This window comes from Parus major, chromosome 2 (genome assembly GCF_001522545.3).
Source record: "Parus major isolate Abel chromosome 2, Parus_major1.1, whole genome shotgun sequence".
NCBI lineage: Eukaryota > Metazoa > Chordata > Aves > Passeriformes > Paridae > Parus > Parus major.
Genome location: NC_031769.1, coordinates 85,651,278 through 85,670,459, shown reverse-complemented (window position 1 = coordinate 85,670,459; position 19,182 = coordinate 85,651,278). Strand labels below are relative to the sequence as shown.

The 19,182-nt window shown below is 41.0% G+C and overlaps 1 protein-coding gene across 1 annotated transcript in view; it reads right to left on the bottom strand.

Moving 5' to 3' along the window:
• Nucleotides 1-15,354: 15,354 nt before the first annotated feature.
• The window catches only part of INO80C (INO80 complex subunit C), a 30,335-nt gene continuing 26,507 nt past the window's right edge, over nt 15,355-19,182 (bottom strand). Inside the window, exon 5 of the mRNA XM_015618157.3 lies at nt 15,355-16,074. Coding sequence (XP_015473643.1) covers nt 15,943-16,074 — 132 coding nt within the window. The 3' untranslated portion in view covers nt 15,355-15,942. The remainder of the gene's footprint in view (nt 16,075-19,182) is intronic.

Below are 19,182 nucleotides of genomic sequence, written 5' to 3'. Positions count from 1 at the left end.
AACACAATTCCATTGTGTTGCTGGGATCTTCAGGGGGCAGGAAAGTCCCCTTGTAGATTGTTTTAAACTTTGAAAGATACTTATTTACACTGCCTCCAGCAAATGATAACATATTTTCTGCTTTGGTGCCCAGGAAATGCATTTTGATAATGGATTCCATTCATACCACATGTTGTATTGTCACTGAATTTATGGCACAGACGATATGCATGCTTACTAGTTTCTCCTTCTTGCGCAATTTTCAAAGAGTTTAATTTATGTATTCTATTACCTGATATGCAGAAGGGATTTTGTTTGGGTTTTTAACCAAATCTGCATTTGAAATATGTAATTTTTGATGATATTATAGTCTAGGTTGACCAAATGATTTATGCAAGAAAGCATTTAGAATATTGTAGAGGTTGTGAAACCCATGTAGGGTGTTTAAACTTCCAGTTTCATTTATATAACACAATATTTAAGTTGTCTGAGCCCCCAGAAGATTACCTGTATAAGTAGCAAAGGCAGACAGGATTCAGCTTTTGTTATTCAATCACTTTTCAACATATGAAATGCTTTTCCAACAGCTGGTTATGTAAAGCAAGGTTTATTGAGGTTACATTTTTCAGTACTTGACTCTCGGCACTGCATGTTTCTCATTTTTTATTTGCCTCACTTTTTGAGGGCTTATATGTATCATCCTTACAGCTGAATTTCTGCAGCAGCCTGTATATTTTGAGGAAAATATTTATTTGAAGCATAAATATATTTTCATGATAAAAAATACAAAGCTAAGGGTGGCTTATATTTTACGTATGCTTATGCAAGTTCAGATAAATGAAACACAGACTTTTAAACTTTATCCATATTCACTGAGCTTGATGCAGTGTTACTATAGATAATCAGAACTCAGAGCTAGCTACCATTTAAAGACCAATAACAACAATACTGTGTTTCTAGAGGTTTTATCAAAATGAAATGCTCCTGTGAAGCTATGGGAAACTATCCTATACAACAGTGCTGGCTGCCTGCAAACACGCTGCAGAAATTTTCAAATCTTCTTATACCAGGCAATGTTCCTGCTGGAAAAAATTTCCTCACTGAAGAGTGGTTAAGTATTGGAACAGGCTCCCCAGGGAAATGGTGGAGTCCCTGAAGGTATTCAGTAAACAAGTAGATGTGGCACTTTGTGATATAGTTTAGAGGGCATGTGGTGTTCAGTCGAAGGTTGGACTTTATGATCTTTTATGGACTTTATAAATCTTTTCCAATCTTAATGATTCTATGATTCCATTAAATTTCTTGAAAGTTAAGTAGTTACTGCTTTGAGGCTAATAAACAACATATTCACCAGTCATACATGCAGACTACAGGCCTCAATAATCAAAATATAGGCGTCTTTTTGTTTTGTTTTGAGTTTGTTTGGTTTTTAGGTTTTTTGTTTGTTTGTTTGGGCATTTGTTTTATTTTGGTTTTTTGTTTTGTTTTGCTTTTTTTTTTTTTCTTTTGTTAAGTTGACTGGTAGATTTAGAAATAACACTCTATTTGAAGCTGTGTATCCTAGGCAGTCTCTAGAAGGAAAAGTCACAGAGCTTTTAAAACAAGGCGAAATATAAAGTTGCTTCCAGCCATAGACACCAAACAGTTTGTTTTGATAAGGTTTTTGGGACAGGCTGACAGTTTAGTTCATTGACTTTGCTCTTGCTTGAATTTGGGTGTAAATCTTGTTATCTAATGGATACATCTTAGGATGTGTTTTAAAACTCATTAGCCTGACTACAAGGATGCACAAAAGCAGGATAAAGAGATAAAGGAGAAAGAGAGGTCCTCTGCCCACAAGCACATGGTATGTCTCCTGTCTTTCAGACATTAAACACACACTCATTACCAGAAAAACACAGAAATCTCAGGAGACAACAGTTTGACTTTCTCACCAATTTGGAGACTTCTCTCTGGACACCACATCAAAGGGCCTCAATTGCTTCCAGCTCATCACTGTTCTTTGTGGTGTCAAAAAGGTGATGAGAGAAGAGAACTTTGAGCTAGGTTGAGGTCTGAAAATCCCAGCAACCAAGAAGGCCCTTGGGATCCTGGACCCTCTTATGCCCCTTACACACCTGAAGTGCTGTAGTTAGCCAGCCACATCATGATATAAAGCAGACAACCCCAGAGAACCAGTAAATATGTAAAGCAGTTCAAAGTATGTGCCATATGAAAGTAAGCATCTCTGTGAACCTTCAAGTTGACATTTATATTTCAAAGCAGCAAAATCACCTGTTTTCCCCTTTTGCAATAAAATATTTGAGGTATATATGTACAAGGAAAGACTTGCAGTAGATGTCTTGAGTAAAAACATCATCTTGAAAAGTGTATCTGCAAGCACAGAAAGAATGTGGGTATTTTCAAGTCTGAACTGCACATGTCCAGCATTATATGTGGTACTTTCTTTTGCAAGAGGAGAGAAGACTACTGAATTTTTTTTAATTTACTCTTTCCCAATATCTCCTTTCAGAGCTTTTACAAATTTTCCAGATAGTTCTGGCCTCTACAAGAATCTGGATAGGGAATAGAAACCTTATTGTTTAATACCGGTGACCAGTCACACAGCATATTTGAATCCTGAACAAAAATGCTTGGAGATACTGGTACTATTCAGCAACCCATGGGCAAAAAAAATATTTTTTGAACCTCTTCACCACATGGTTATAGGAAAAGACTGTAAAACATGTTACCCATTTGTGGTCAGAAATATCAAGTACAACAAGTTAAACTTACTGAATACTTCAGTTACTGTACTTGGCAGTGAATTTGCTTTAATTCCAAGACAGCATTACAAATTAAATCCTTAGAAGAGATGTGAACAAATTGTTCAATACTGGACTTTTTGTTCCTCAGGCCATAGTCTTGCTCCCAGACCCAGATTCACTGTGCCTTCACATGTGTCATCAAGAGATGCATGCTATTAAGAAAACAGAAAACATGAGCAGTTCCTAACTACAGAAGGCAGCAACCGCAGCTAAGATACTTGGGATGAGACCACCATGAGACAACTGCAGTTCCAGCAGGACTTGGCTCAAGGATCATGTGGGAAGCCTTTCCTCTGCCAGACCAGTGATGAAAAAGAGACAGGGGGTGAGGGGGACACAAGTTCCAAGTTGTGACTCACCCTTCATGTTGGCTGAAGAGCCTGCAGACAGAAATAGGAGGGAAGAGACCACTGAGGCTGAGCTCTGCAACCTCACTTTACCCTGTCCCCACTCGGACTCTTGGATGACCTGTGCTTTGTTTCCCTTTCTGAAATATGACTTTTCGTACAGTATTTGCCATCATTAATTGGAGCATCTCCCTCCTGCATCCTAATCAAACAGTGCTGGCAAAGAAGAATCAGTATTAAAAGCAATGTCTGATGTGCTGGCCAATTCAAGCCATGAATTGCTTGCCTCAGGCCTGGCAGATAGGGGTCTCCATTTAATTTTATTCAGAATAAAATTATTAACAGCAATGAAGCATGTGTAGACCATCCAGAAAATGCAAGTGCCCCTGTTCCTGAGAGAGAGCCTAACTCTCAGTTTCTATTTTTCCCTCAAATACATTTAAAACATCGACACTTTCTCCCATGGGAGGAAAATACCACCAGGTAGATAGCAGCTAGCACATTAAACCTGGTGCTACACCAAAAATCAAGAAGAGGTGAAAAACAGCTGAGAAACAGTTCAAAGTCAAAACTGCACACATCTAGAGGTGTTCCACATCTTAGCAAGTATATCTTTCAGTCAGGGAGTTCCTACCTCAGGGCACAGGCACTCTGTGCCAGACCCAAATGTCCTGCAATGGGAGTCAGCAGGAAGTGGGATTTTGGCCAAACCAGCAGTGGAAATACATGTCAGCCACAAAGTGGCTTCCAAGTCTGGGTTATAATGTTCCCCAAATGTAGTACAGAAATGAGATTTTGCTACAAAAAAAATGCTGTTGGGGGCCTGGACTGCTTTATCCAGAATTGCCAGGGACCTGCACGCACAGAGTGAACTTCACTAGAATGTAATTCCAACAAGGGGTCTGCTTTTCACCCCGTTTCCTGACCCCTAGAGAAACAACTGCGGAAAGCAGGAGCCTTTGCAGCAAGCCTGACCCTGTGTCGCAGGAGCTGGAGCCACCTGTGCGTGTGTGTCACGGTGGCCGTGTCCAAGGCAAACAGCTCGCTTCCTGGAGTGTCCGGCCGGCCGGGGATGGAGCGGAAAGCGGCTGATGCTGCGGGAGATCCCGCCGTGCCCGGCTGGGCTGCCGGCTCCTCGCCAGGGTACAGGGCTCCTCCTGCGCCCCATGGCAGCGCCAGCCGGGGCAGCGGGGAAGGGACGGCTTTTCCCCGGAAAACTATCGGTCTGGCAGAGAGCAAGCTCAGCATCCGTGTGCTCTGCGAGGTTCAGATAGACGTCTTACAGCGCTGAATCAGCCCCTGGGCTCCCCAGCTGCTTGGCTTGGGGTGTGTTTGGCAGATAGTCCTGCCTGAGCCTACTGGAAAAGTTCAAAGGGTATTTTCTCAGTTCTTCCCCCTTCCATTATCCCTGCCAAGGGAAAGTGGAAGCACTGCAGCAAACCTATGGTTCCTTTCTCAGAAACTAAAGCTTTGCACCACTAAAACTTGGCCACTGTGAAGAAAAAAAAAAATAGTATAAATATATATGAACAGCATTTCTCTAGAGAAATATGTTGCAGATCGGATGACAGACAGGTTTCTTTCCATTTTCTGTTGTTCTCTCACTTAGCAATGTACGTATATTTCCCATCACTGAAGTCTAGGCAACTTCCATCGCGCTTTGCTGTACTGGGATTGTGCTCGCAGAGCAGGCAGCAAGCCAGCTTTCTGGGCATTCCCCTGCACCGAGAGGGAGGAGAGAGGGACAACAAGCTTCTCTACTTTTCTTGTCAGCATATAGCTGGTGGTTTAGATAATGATAAGGCACACTGAAGAAGTGCACGTGTCTTTTAATCTAGGATCATCAGTATGGTGTGTGTGAAATATTGGCTTTAGTGAGCAATGCTGGCTCTGGATGGAATGGATTTTGCAGTGCTTCTGCCTAGCCTCAGTTCACCCAGCCTGGCTCCCTGCAGGATAACTTGTTTTAAGGTGGATTTATGAACAGAGATGCCACCTCCTTATTGCAAAGCTCAGTAGCTGCTTGATTGCTTTTTAGCATGAGAGTTCAGAAAAACATTCTTAAACCATGATGTCTCCAGAGGTTTATGGTAAGAAAATAATGTTAATTTTCCCAGTCTAGAAGTAGAAAGATGAAAAAAGAGTGAACTACACTGTGTTCTTTGTTCCAAATACCTGAAATGTGTCTTTGTTGGAGATAAGTGCCATAAATGGCTTTAGCATTTTCAGATTTTCATCTCATTTTGGATCAGTGTTGTATTGCTGCCACAGCACTGCTGCATCACACAGCACAGACCACCTATTAACACTTTTTAACGAGCACTGACTCTACTGTAGCTATTGCATTAGCTGTGCATCCATGATTTATTATAGTTTCCAAAGGAGAGTGTGTCATATCAGCTTCTAGAAAAGTCCAAGATAGTTGCTTGTGTCGTGGAAAAATAAGACGTGATTAACAGAGGATGTAGGAAGCCAAAGTAAATACTAGAAATGTGTAAAGCAGTTGTGGTGGCATAGATTAGTACCCATGAAGGGATGCATAAATCTTGAGTGCTTGACATGATTGATTCTTACACCAAAAAGGAAGTCATTGTGTTATTATGTTTGTAGTTGAAAGTCCCTGCAGAGAGTGTTAGAGTTGTTTCAATGTCCCACTCAATTAAAAATCTCAAAAATTGTGAAGAATTTGGCCTGCGTTCCCATTTTTCCTGAATTTCAAATATGGAAGGACAAGCAACAAAAGAGGAAATGCTAAACTTTGAAAACTGTGCCTGCCAGCAAAAAGCACTGATGTGTACGTGAAGCACCTCTTCACTGAATCGCGTAACTCATGTTTAAAAAATATCCCACCATTAAAGGTAGATGTGATGGTAGCTGGTGACAGGACCGTCCAGAAGGCAGGAGGAAAGCTTTGTGAGCCCATGAGTCTTGCAAAGCCTTTGAGATAGTCTTACGCCTCTCACACACTGCAGACAAGCAGGCATAAAGCTGCAAGGTATTTAAATCAGTCACTGAGACACTTCCAGTTAACTTGCTTATGGAGAGAGCAAGAGAATTACAATTATAAAGCACAAATCCCATTATTATGTGTGCATATTAAAAAGAAATATCGTGTTTTGTTTAGAGTTTTTTAGTTTGCTTGGTTGGGGTTATTTGGTGGGGGGTTTTTGTTGTTGTTTTTACAGCAATTTTAAGACTTTTAGACTTGCTAAGAGGTAGGTCCAAGCTGTGGTTAAATCTCTAGACAATAGTCTTGCTGATCTCAGGATTTTCCAAATATTAAAATACATGTCTGGATTTCTCAAAACCCTGCAAAACTTCAAAAACATTAGACCCATTTCTCCTTTTCCCAGATAGCTGACATGGCCATAAACTGCATGAGTGTCCTGGTCCTGGCAAAATTTCTTGTAATAGACAGTCTCTTGAATAGATCTTAGTGGCTTTTTAGCAACTTCAGGTATTATATATTAGCAAACAAAATCAAAGTTTATCTCCTAGCTTTTGTTTAAGTACAATAAATTATTTATAAGGTGCAACCCTATGTCATGCAGATGTTTTTTCCAGTCATGTTGTTTATATAACAGGCACCATTAAAAATGTCATCTTGGGGGAGTTCTGTATGGAGATGTGCATGAAGTCAGAGAAAAGAAAAATCTCCCAGTAAACGCTGTCACTGTTGTGTCTATGATCACTGTGCCATCCCCTGCACTGCTTCCAACAGGAGCCTGAGGCTAAGGCTGAAAGTTGGTACACATAGGCTGCATGGCTCCAGATGTGGGCTGGGCTAGATGAGAATTAATTTTAGCAGAATCAAATTGAAGTCCTTACCTGGAGATAAGCCTGAAGTGGTCATGCACTATTAGGTTCCTGGCAAAATCTTTACAATGTATATATTTACACTCAGGATTTGTACATACATTTACACTTGGGGTTTGTAGATATAGTTGTGGTGTGACAAATATTCCTGTCTAGAAAAGTTGGCAGGAAAAGAACAGAATAAGTACAAGAACAGTAAAAGAACATAGTAAATGTCCATGTGCCTTCTTGACTGAGGTTTGGAGGGTTTCAGTGTGTGCATGTGTCTCTTTTTTTATTTACTTCAGATGGTTTAAGTGTCTCAAGTGGTAACTGCAAGCCTTGGGCAGGAAAAATACACTTGCTGAAGTATGCTTGTCTGTTGCAGCTGGTCCAGGGGTCAGTCCAACCCCTGGCTGCCACAGACTTCCCAGATAGAGGTCCCACAAGGAACAGCTGTCCAGGGCTCTCAGGCAGTTTCCAGCCAGGGGTAACCCTTATGAGCACAGTCTGAGGCTTCAAGGGATCAGCTCTTTTAGGTGTGATTTCAGCTCTGTGATCAGCTCAGCTCAGCTCACTCATGGGTTACCCCAGCCAACACACAGTCAAGAGACAGGAGGCCATGTAGCATTCCAGAGTCCTTTATTGGCAATCTTCGGCACAGGGGGCCAGTGATGAACTTCCACTGAACTGGGAAAAAGCTGGGGTTTTTATAGCGAAGGGGAGAGTTGGGAAAAGGCCCAATGGTTTAAGACCAGGGTAAAATGACCAGTAGTTTACAGGAAGATAACATGGGGTCCCAAAGCAGGAAGGGGTCCACAGCTTAGTCACCATGACTAAGTAGTTTTTTTTATCTTAGGGCACAGACCTCCTAGGAGGAAGCCTTTCAGACAACTGGCCTCCCTCGTCACTTGTCCTGTATTAAGACAACTGGCTGGTCCCATGGCAGGCCATTTTTTATTTTCAGGTGAAGCTTCTGGCTTTGGCCCACCCTGGCATTTTGTTTATCCTCTGTAGAAGTCTGTCCTTTTTGGCAACATAGGCCATTAGCTTTCCTCTTTTGGTTTCAGTTTTTCTTCTTGCTTTTCACATGGGAGTTTTCTTCTTCTAATGGTTCTTTTCTCTTTTCAGAAAGCAATTTCTGCAAATCCGCAGGTGAATTTTAGTAATTCTGTGTAAACCACTTCCTTTTATTACATTGGTCATGTATTTTTCAGTCCACATTCTTAAGGTGAACATCACAGAGTTGTGGTGGTTTGTGAAGGGTTTTGGTTGGGTACTTATTGGGTTTGTTGGAGCAGGGAGGGGAAGTGAGAGATGGAGGGAATCACATCTCCCAGGGAAGGTGCTGTTACTAACTATGCCTTGGAGATTATTACTTCATGGCTCAGATATAATTAGTACTTACTTGATCAAACTCATATGTGCTATTTAGGACAAAAGTAAGCCTCTCTTTCTGTATGACCCAAAAAGCCAGCTGTTACTTCAAACATTCATTTGCAGGGGTTCAGGGAACTGCATCTAATTCTTATGAGTCCTAACAGCCCCTGAACTCCTTCCAACAGCTGCCATGCCTGCAGCCCTCCTCTTACCAAAACTTTGCCACCTATAGCAATACAGAGGTGCAAAGGAGTACTTTTAGGACATTTCTTACTGCTGGATTCTGGATGTCTTTTGAGACCTCCTTAGAACTGTATGTCGTAGGACAGGATTTTTAACCTTTTCCATGTCTTATCCATGTTAAATTTGCAAAAGCTGGATGTAGAAGGTACTGAAGCACAGATCATAAAGATAATGGGGACATAGCCTCCACAGGCAAAGAAGTTCTGTGAGAACAATAAGAGGACCCCTGTCTGACCTCTTTACTCCTCTAATGCTCATATTTCACCACTTCAGATCCAGTGCTGGGAGCAATACCTGGTGCCCTCTGGTAACAAGAGGTGTGTGTTGTGTGAATCGGTCAGATGATAAAGATGTTGAGTCTAAAATCCACTGAATTTTTAAGACTTCTTCCCAAATCTTCAGAAAGTTGCAATCCCCAATAGAATCTGGGCTGGAGTTTAGACAGCCTATGCCCAAACCTGCATTCCTTATCCTCACACAGCTGCTGACTGGATCCTGGGTGGTTACCATGCTATCTGAAGCTCTTGTCTTTGAGCATGCCCAGAGGCATGTCATCCTCGGCAGAACTGAGCAGCTCAGTGCCAGGTCTGTCCCCCAGCAGCAAACGCAGCTCTTCCAGATTGCATCTGCAGAAAAGGCTGTTGAAGGCTACTGCCTTTGTTTGAAGTACAGCAGGGATGCTGCTGCAGCTGCTGCAGTTCCTGTTCTCCTTATCCTGCCACCCAGGGTAAGGATGCTTCCCTGCACCCAGCCTGGTCCTCTCATACAGGCTCAGTCTCTTCTTTCAGCTAACAGATTCAAAGCTCTTCCATTCTCTGGGGCACACATGAACTTTCAGGGCTGTGTATAACTGTTTTGCAGTGAGTGCAATCCTGATTCATAGAGTTGGAGGGACTAATCATGAATCTGTTAAGTGCAGTGAGCAAGGCACATGTGTGAAAGGTGGAAAGCAGGATTCCACTGCTTCTGCAAGGAATCATCCCTGTGGCTTATGCCTACATTTTATGAAAGATATAAACAGGCCTTGGGGTGACAGCTACTGCCTAAAGGCTCTGGAGAAGTCTGTGTGTCCCAGTGGAATTGTATACAGGAAATGTACAGGAAGAATGGCATTTGCACTCTCTGTCCCAGTGTGATGCTTCAGAAGGACATTTCAAGGTCCACAGAGAATTTGGCTTCCAATTCATTATTAGGTAAATTATACCTATGTGTTTCAGGGCTGTGTTTCCCAGAGGAGTCAATGTGCTGTTTCCCAAGGGTTCAGGAGGCATGGGCCAAACCCATGGACACGAAACACCTTGTACCTCACTAAAACGGTGATAGTAATTCTTGGTTTACATAGCTCATGGGAAGGCCTCACATAACAGTGGAAAAGAGTTGGTGGTATTTATTTCTTAGGTCTCTGATTTTGTACAGCCTGGTAGAAGAGATGAAGCATAACAAACAAATTCTTGGTTGTTAGAGGCCAGAAATGTTTGGTTGACTGTGCTTTACCACTAGTTTCAGTAACATAAGCCACTTTATTTGGAGGAGAATGAGGTTTGTGCCTATTAGCTGCTGCCACTTGTGCATGAGACTGATGTCAGCCATTGACTTCACGTCACCAGCTATGACATATGTACACCTATATGACATATATACACCTTCTTGAAAGGCACAGTTCGAAGTGGTCATTTAAGCTCCATTTATAGTCTTTATTTCAAATATTAAGGCCACCTTAATGCTGTATGTATTACTTCAGAGGATTATGGATCACAACACAGAATGTTTTATAAATTATTTCTCTTCAACACAGAAGAGAAAATATACTGTCAGGGCTTTATATATTATCAGAGCAATTGCTTCTACTTCCAGTCCCTCCACCTTGGTCTATGTCCAGCTCTCCCCAAAATTCTCGAGATTCTTCTTTATTATGGTTATTATCAGGTCCCATACTGCCTTTGTTGAAAGAACAAGATTTGGGACCACAGACAGTTTATTAAAACATCCTTAATTCTGTCCCCTTTGCGTTGTCTTTATGTCATGGATCTAGTGGCTAGACACACAATATGTAGGCAATGTACATGTGTTTATGATGTCCTTTTAAAGGCATTTTTTTCTCCTGGGAGAAGAACATCAAGAGAAGCTGCTGTCCCCCAGGATACAAGTGGGATCACAGCAAAAATTCAAAAACTCCCTATTACCCTTGCTTGCTCAGTGCCAAACACACACCAGGGTATCAGCCAAGCAGACCTTGTGCCTCTCTGCTCACAAGGGTTTATTGCTGTACATTTATCAGCTCAACACAGTGGCACTGAATGCACACACCCCCCATTTATTTCAATATGATGAGGCAGGAAACACTTTCTTCCCATGCACGTGTAGGCAGCTGTCTTGAGAAATTCCAAAACTTGATGCTGAGAACTTGCTTGTGTATGATCTGCACTGAAACAGAAATATCCACACAAGGGACACCTATTCTCCTCTACCATAAACTGTGCTTTAGATTCAAGACTTGCTGAGGAAAGGGACACTATTCACATGAGCTGGGACTTTCTTTACTTGAGAGATGAGTAGTTTTTACATCCCAGATGAGGGACATTGGGGAAGGCCTCAGGCAGTCCACGAGCCAGATGAGTTTCCTGTGGTGCCATGCTGGGTGTGGTAGAGTCAAGTAGCAGAGCCACAGCAGTCAGCATGCAATATTTGAGGGGAGCTCTTGCTCAGAGGAGAACACACTGGTAAACACTAACCACAGCCAGCCCCATCTTACTGTCTAGTCCACTAGTTCTATGCTTTTTGTGTCAAGATTATTGATTTTACACTACAGCATCAAGAGACAGCAATGGTCTGTACAAGTGACCTCGTAAGTCATAAACTATGTGCAATTACACAGGCACTACTCAACTACTACATTAGTTTAAACAGTGTTTGTTACTTGTTATTACCTCTCTCAAGAGCGTAGTGCTATTGCTGTCTGTAGGCTGTGATTTATCGTAGTGTAATCACCTGAAAATACTGGGTTTCTTAAGCTTCTCAGGTAATAAAAAAACAAGTCAAGCAATACTTACTGGACTTAAATGTTTTTCTTGCCTGAAGATGTATTTTATCATGTTCCACCCATCCACCTGCCAACAGACAAAGTGGTCTTTCATTTGGGAACACCTACTAAAAAAAGAGAATTATGAATTATGAAGGAATTTCTGTGACTTGTAATATTAGTGGTATGACCACCATAGTGTGACTGAATGTTCAGTAACAATATAGATACCACCTGACTCTTGTTTAAAAGAGCACTAAGTCAGGGTTTTCCTCCTGAAACATGACATCAAGTCTGTGAAACTCTCTTTTCTTGAAGTGATTCAGGAAGAAAAACTATGTGCTATTTGAGAATGTAAACCACACACATTGTTACAGATTATAAGAGACCTTAAAATCCATTGGTTAGTTTTCCAATCATAAATTACTGTTTCATGAATTAAAAATTACTTAGCTCTTCAGGAAAATTATTGTAGTCAGACTTTTCAAGCTTTTCTCAACAGAGTGGACTTAGAAAAACCTTTTTCAGCTTATATTGGATAATTTTTCCTTTGATATTTTTCACCAATAAAAAGCCCTCCCCTTTGCTTACTTTCATTTTTCTGTGTCAAAGGAGATTAAGGTACATCTCCTTGACTACGACTGCTACTCCCGTCCTCCACAAAAGCCCATATATAGCAATTCCATACGGATCTAGAACACTGTGATGGGAGAAAGCCAAGAAATACAGGACGTTGAAATGGAGGGGCTCCAAAATGAGCTGGCCCAAGGCCTCTCAATTGAATTTTGCAGCTTTCTAGGATGTGGAGCCAAGGTCATTCCTACCTCAGATGCAACAGAGGGAAGGGCTGGGGCAGGAAGTTTCCATGGGCACACACCTGCTGTTTGAAACAGCAGGGAATAATCAAGGGAAGAGTCCTGGAGCTCCAGTACCCTCTTTTCCCTTCCTTTAAAGAGTGCAGAGATGGCAGCTGTGGCTGTTGATTGCTTCATTCCTCTTGGCTCCCAGCAGATCCCTTCCCTTGGGAGCAGCTGTCTTTGCAGTCCCTGACCCCATGTGGCCCAGCCCCTGCCCCAGCTCAGCACAGCGCCCTTGCAGCACCAGGGCTTAGGCCACACCAGGCAGTTCAGCTACAGTGGTTCTGTTGCCCAGGGGCATCTGCTGCCTGCTTTGTCCTGGCCTTTGGGGGCAAGCAGATCCACCCAAAGCTACTGCAGGCTTAAACAAAACCAGAAAACCCCACAGTAGGCTGGAGACAATTCCCCATCTCCAGTGTTTACTGGACCAGTGGCATGTGCTGGGCAGGAAACTGCACAAGAAAACAGAAGCTTGGCTTCTGGGATAGGGCAAATGAGGCATGGAAAATGTGCTTTCCACCTGCCAAAAAAACTGAGGTTAAAGCTTCCATGGTCTCTGTGAAGTAAGGCACTCAGGTGATACTTCCCACACATCTGTTGTACTCTAACAAATTAGTCCTCATCCTGACTGCTGGCTTTCTGCTTTTGAGATATGGCACTGCTATTAGCCAAAACACATCCTTTCCATGTCTGAAATGGGATTCATTGCTGCTTCTCTTTTCAAAAGCTTTTCTTTTCTCCTATTTTCAATTTAAATTCAACTTATGTATGTTTATCTAGGTAATATCCTGTAAGTACTTTTACATATAAATGTACTTCTCAATTTTCACTTCTTCTAAACCTGTCAATAAAACATTTTAAAACTTCTCTGTAGCACAGATAAGCTTTTCACTCATCCATATTTTTTCTTAAGTAAAGCAAGGAAGGTACTGCTCAGTTCTCTCATAGAAGACACTGATGAGAGCAGCAGGTTCATGTGCTGTTTTCGAAAGGAACCCAGCAGGGCTGAATGCCATCGCACATGTTGGCCACTAGATCTGTTCTGTCCTCATCTTCCTGCTAAATGAAACCTGGTTAGATTGTTCCACATAGAAAACTGTTGTTGATTGATGTAATGCTGAATGGTGCTGGTGGCTGATTCATCACTCTTAGCTTGACCACTGCACAGCCTTATCAGTAAAAGGGAGGTACTACTGACTAGGAACAAAAGGCCAACAAGGGAGAAAACATGGAAGCAAAAAAAAAGGGAATCTCGTAGCCATCATATGGATACAGAGCACTGAGAGAAGAGTGACTAATGTTTTTGCCAAATTAAAGATGTATTTGCATTTCTGATGCTGATCTATTCTGTGAGACATTTAGATTTTGAAAACAATGCATAAATGCTGCACAAGAGAAATTAGCTGAGAAGCAACATCTTAATATGAAGTGCAGGAGTGCATGAACACTTCTGACAGTGGAGGAGCCTGGGCTCCTACACAGTCATTCCCAAAGAATGTTAAAAAAATTTGTGGGAGAGAACAAGCTTGTAAAATCAATTTTCTGAGCTGCTGTCTGCTTATTTAAAACAAAAATGATCTTACAGCAGTTCTATGTGTTTTCTTTTTGTATCAGTTTTAAGCTTATCTTATAAACACATGTTCAGTATGTAATATAAGTTAAAAATATCCATTATAAAACTCAGTGCAAAGAGAATGTGGTTTGGATGCTTTGCTGGCATGCCAAGAGATATCCTGTCTTATTCTTTTTTGTACTGTGATACAGTTGTAGCATTATCTGATATCTAGGGCTTTGAAGGATCTATTGTAAGCATGCCAAAGACTTTTAGAATTTGTTTTTGGCAATATTAGATCACAAAAACTGAGGAATGAGTCCCACCAACTTTCATTAAACAATGTATCCCATTATTGTTTTTCCTCTTTTGGAGTAAAAATTAAACTAGCATTAATAATACTCTGCACATTTTTTCTTTCAGTCAGAAAAAGATTATTATTATGTCTATAGAAATATGCATTCAAAACACAGCTTAGACACTGAATAGTCACCACTGCTTGTGTAGGCAAAGAGAAGAGTATGCCTTGCATAAGATCCTGATGTCCATGGTAGAGCTTGCTGAGTCAGGAATGCTGTCTCCTGATCAATACCTCACCTCCCCAGTGACCCGCAGAGTCCAAGACTAACAAACTATGGCACAAGTGTTCCACTTGGCAGTTTTGCACATGGGGAAAGAACATTCCCACAGCAAATGGTAACTTGTGTAGCAGCCAATTCTAGTGCCACCACAACAGGACTATTGATGGAGTGTGGAAGTGAAGGTTGTGTGACTGGGGGCTAGGAACAGCTGAGCCTGAACTTGGGAGTCCAGATTACAACCTAGCAAGAGCTTAAGGCTGGGACAAAGACTCAGAAATGGGAAGACATTAGCTGGTCATAAGAAAGAGGACAGAAAGAAAGAATGGGCAGAAAACCCTCTGCCCCTTTGCCCCTAGACTTAGTTTCAGGAAGTCATGGTCATTCTTAAGCTGGCATGTTGCCATGTACCTGTTAGCCGTCCCTCCAGCAAGAGTCCAAACTCTCTTCCAGTCTCCTTCTTCTAAAGCATGACAAAACTTGCTCTCAAGTATTCTTTTGGTGTCTCATGGTGCTAAGTTCAGTGTTCTAACATAGAAGGTCCTGCCTTGCTGAAGGCCATCTGGGTGTCAGAATGCCAATGGAGAGCAGAATCTTGCTTTTTAGCATCTTTTTAGACTGGGAAATTAGTACATTCTTCATACTAATTAGTACAAATACTGTAATCACTAGGAAAGTAGAAGAATAGTCAGGTTGTGAAATGAAGCACTCAAAAACTGCAAAGTGTCATGATTAATTACACGGTGATTTGATTGGATCCTGTTACACGTGTTCACTAATGAGCATGTAACAGGCAATGCATTTTACAAGCAGGTTTGAGACCAACTTTATTTATGTTGGCAGCTAATTCAATATAAACATTTGTGTCCTTGTTTTCACAGTGCCACAGAACCCTGAAAAGTCATCACAATGGCAGCACTTGCTAGATATTTTAGCTTCATTTTACAGATGGGACAAATTTCATAGCCAAGCGGCAAGCACCTCTGGTTAGGCAGCTTTAGACATTTGGATAACTTGTTGTCTTTTCCTTAATTCAAATGACAGCTTCTTCTGAGCCAGGCTAGTACATAAAATATATAGGGTGGAGATGAAATCCCACCTTTACAGAAATTAATATAAATGAGACATTATAGTATAGATACATATCCTTAAGGTCTAAGTTATTCTGTTCACCAAACTAAATTGCTAACAAATTGGCAAACTAACAAATATCAGCATTTATGAAAACAAAATCCATGTGTTCTTCAAATGCATGTATTATCAACTACTTCCAGATGTAAAAATCCATGGACAGTTTTGAACAATCTCAGTCCCACAGTCAGCTTCCATCATGGTACTCCAAATCAGCACTGTTCACAAGCAATATACAGGAATATTTAGTCTGTTCAGGAAACAATACTTGTTGCTTTCCTTAGAGCCAGGTATCCTGTAACCACATCTGAAGGGAGCATCCGAATATAGGCAAATTCTTCAATAGTACTAAATCTTAGCTTGCTCTGTGGATCTGTGTAATTTGCCTGAAAAAGAAACAATGGTAGAGATAGGAAGAAAATAAAATTTCTGACCATAATAGCAAAAGAATTCTCTTAATTACAGAACCACAAAACAGTGACTTTCTCTTCCTAGTAACAACACTGCTGTTCTACCATGTGGCCACAAGTCTGTCTTTTTTTCTTTCTCCTCATTTGAGAACTTATGAGAAGTTTACACACCCCTATAAAAAGAGATTACAAATGCATTAAACATAACAGAAGGCTGAAGTAAGTTTCCTATAAAACACAGCGCAAAAGAAATTCCTCAACTCTCTAAACTCACCCTAGCAACTCTGTGTCTTGTGCAGTCTCAAGGCAGCTCTCCAAAGAGTGAGGCTGCTGCCAATAAATTACCCACAAAGAGCCTGAATTATGGGTGCTCTGATAGCTTTGGACTGCCTTTCTCTGCTGCACACAACTTAGCTTTTAATTTACTTTAAAGTGGTTGTTAAAGCTAGGGAGTCTCAGCTTATGGTTCTGTGACTGAACTGATAAGAGATTTGAACTCATTGTTGCGGTTTGCTCCAGATGCCTGCTTTCAGGATAGCAGCCTGGCCAGCTCACCCTGGGCTACGCTTGTATCCTCTGCTATATTTGGACCCTGAGTGCCTGGGAGCGGTGCCAGTTTCCTTCTATCCTCTTCCCTTCCTTGTTGCTACAGAAACCTGGAGCTCAGCTGAGCTCAGGGGCAGGCCAGGAGGCTGCACTGGGAGAAGACAGGCATCAGAGCATTGCCCCTCCACACTCAGCCTCCAGGACAATCTCTGCCTCTTCAGCACTGGATTACCAAGTGCCTGCAAGGCTCCAAAAGTGTCTTCTGTGCCTTTCTTTAGCACGAGATGGTGGCAGTCTGCAAGGCACAGGGAGCTGAAATCCCTCAAGACATTGGTACTAAAAATAGGAAAGGCCAGAAAGAGCTGGAGTAGTCCCCCATGCCACACGGTTATAGGGCAGAGCTCTCTACATTTTTATATTGGAAAGGCACCTGTTGACCATGGTAACAATCCAGCCAATCATTTGGTCTGATATGACTTAGAAAATTTAGTGTTATTTGTAGCTTGATTTTCTTTACAAAGAAATAATGCCAGGTTAATTAAATGTAGTCAGCTAACAGTTCAAGCCATCAATTAAGCTTCAAACAAATGGCAAAGTTAGAACATCAGGAATAAATTTATCCCTGCCGGTAACTTCATGATTACAGCAGGTATAAATTTACTTTTATTTCACTCTTTACATCTGGCCTCATGTAAGAAAAAGCTAGGCAATTAGACTGCTCTTCAAATGTGCATGATTCTGCAATAAAGTAACCAAGCAGTATCTGCAATTTGTATTTTGCACTGATCTAGGTTAAAAGTATTATGGCAGCTTTTCACTGTTCTGATATTATGTATTGGGCAGACACTAATGTATGGTAACCAGCTATTCATGCCATGACTTCGGCCTGAAAACCAACTTTACCAATACTCGAGCATTAATTAGAGATTAGAATATTAAATTAAGATGAATTTGCATAGAAAAAACTCTGTCATGTTTAAAAACTAAGTCAAAGGCCATGGACACATGCTCTTAAAATACAATAAACTAGGTATCTCAATCTGTTTCTATAGAAACAGGGCTGATCCATTTTCAGAAAAGGAAGAGAAGTATAAATATGTGAAGGTTTGGGTGTTTTTTTTAAATCTGCTTTACAATAAATTACTCTGTTTTGCATGTTAAGATATCTAAATACTCACCTTGCAAGCTTGGAAATAATAGGTTTATTTTGCAGAGTCAATACAGTAGATAATAGCTTTAGAATTCTAGGCTGCCTTACAAATATAAATTGGCTGCTCTGCTGAGACCATTGGTAAATTTAATTTCATTTGTTTTATACACAGAAAGAGAAGGGGATCAGTAGAATTTAATTGTGGCATCTAATATAAGAGCTAGTATGCTGATTAAGAATGTTTTAATACTCTTCGTTTTTTGTACCTAGTAGACAATTTAATTCTTCCCTAAATGGGTAATGCTAAGGAATTTTTTGCCTCCATGGGGAATCCAGCATTTCCACAGAAAATACATTCTTACACAAATGCTTTTATATTTTACACAGAAAATACAGGGACATTTTTCAAATACTACATTTCTACAATATTCTATTGTCCCACATATCCTCCTACTAGGAAATGATCTTGAAAGCATATTTAGTTCTTCTTATGAAACATTTCTAGCCTAGCAATTTAAAGGACACATTGTCTCAGCTATTTTAATAAAAAAGGGGTTTTTTTAAATGTGGCAATTTTATCACCGTCTGGAGAAACCTTGCAGGCCAGGTAAAACAGGAAACTTGACTCACAATGCAATTAGAGAATGGAAAATTAAGAAAAAAAAAGTGGAAAGAGAAGAAAAGAAAACAAAAGCAGCGCTGAATGGGTTTGTATAGAGAACACCTACACTAAGCTAGAATAGTTATAGTACAAAAATCACTGATGGAAAAGAGGTGCTGGTAAAGAAAAGCTGAGAACTGAGAGATTTCCTAAGGTTTAACTGACCCATAGGGATGTGGTCTCCGCTCCCATCTATACCCTGCATCATCAGCTCACTATAGGTGCAGTGACTGATTAGTTTTGAAATACATCAAAGGTTAGTGCTGGAAAGCATTATCTGGTTCCTTGAAGATGGGGCAGGATTCTGCCTGGCTGCAGGGAATTATCTTCCCTGTGCTTGTGAGCAGTCTCTTCCATTTGCTGTCTGACAATTAATCTATTAGGGAGAAGTTGCTTTTTGGAAATGAAGGATTACCAGTCTTTATCTGAGCAACTCATTCCATATTCAAACCACATTCAGAGGCACAGGCTGGGCACATGCCACTTACTAGGTTCCTTATTTAAATGTGTTACTTAAAAAATAAGTCTAAGAAAACATATGTTACCAAGTCAAGATCAAATGCTAGGATGTGCAGGATTACAGCTAGTCCTACAGCTCTTCTTAGATACCTTACACTAAATATCCACTATAAAGCAGCCCTTAGTCAAGCGCTCACCCATTTTCTGTCCTAATGAGGACTTTTTGCCTAATTCAGTGCACAGAATGCAAGGTGGTATGTTAACCTGC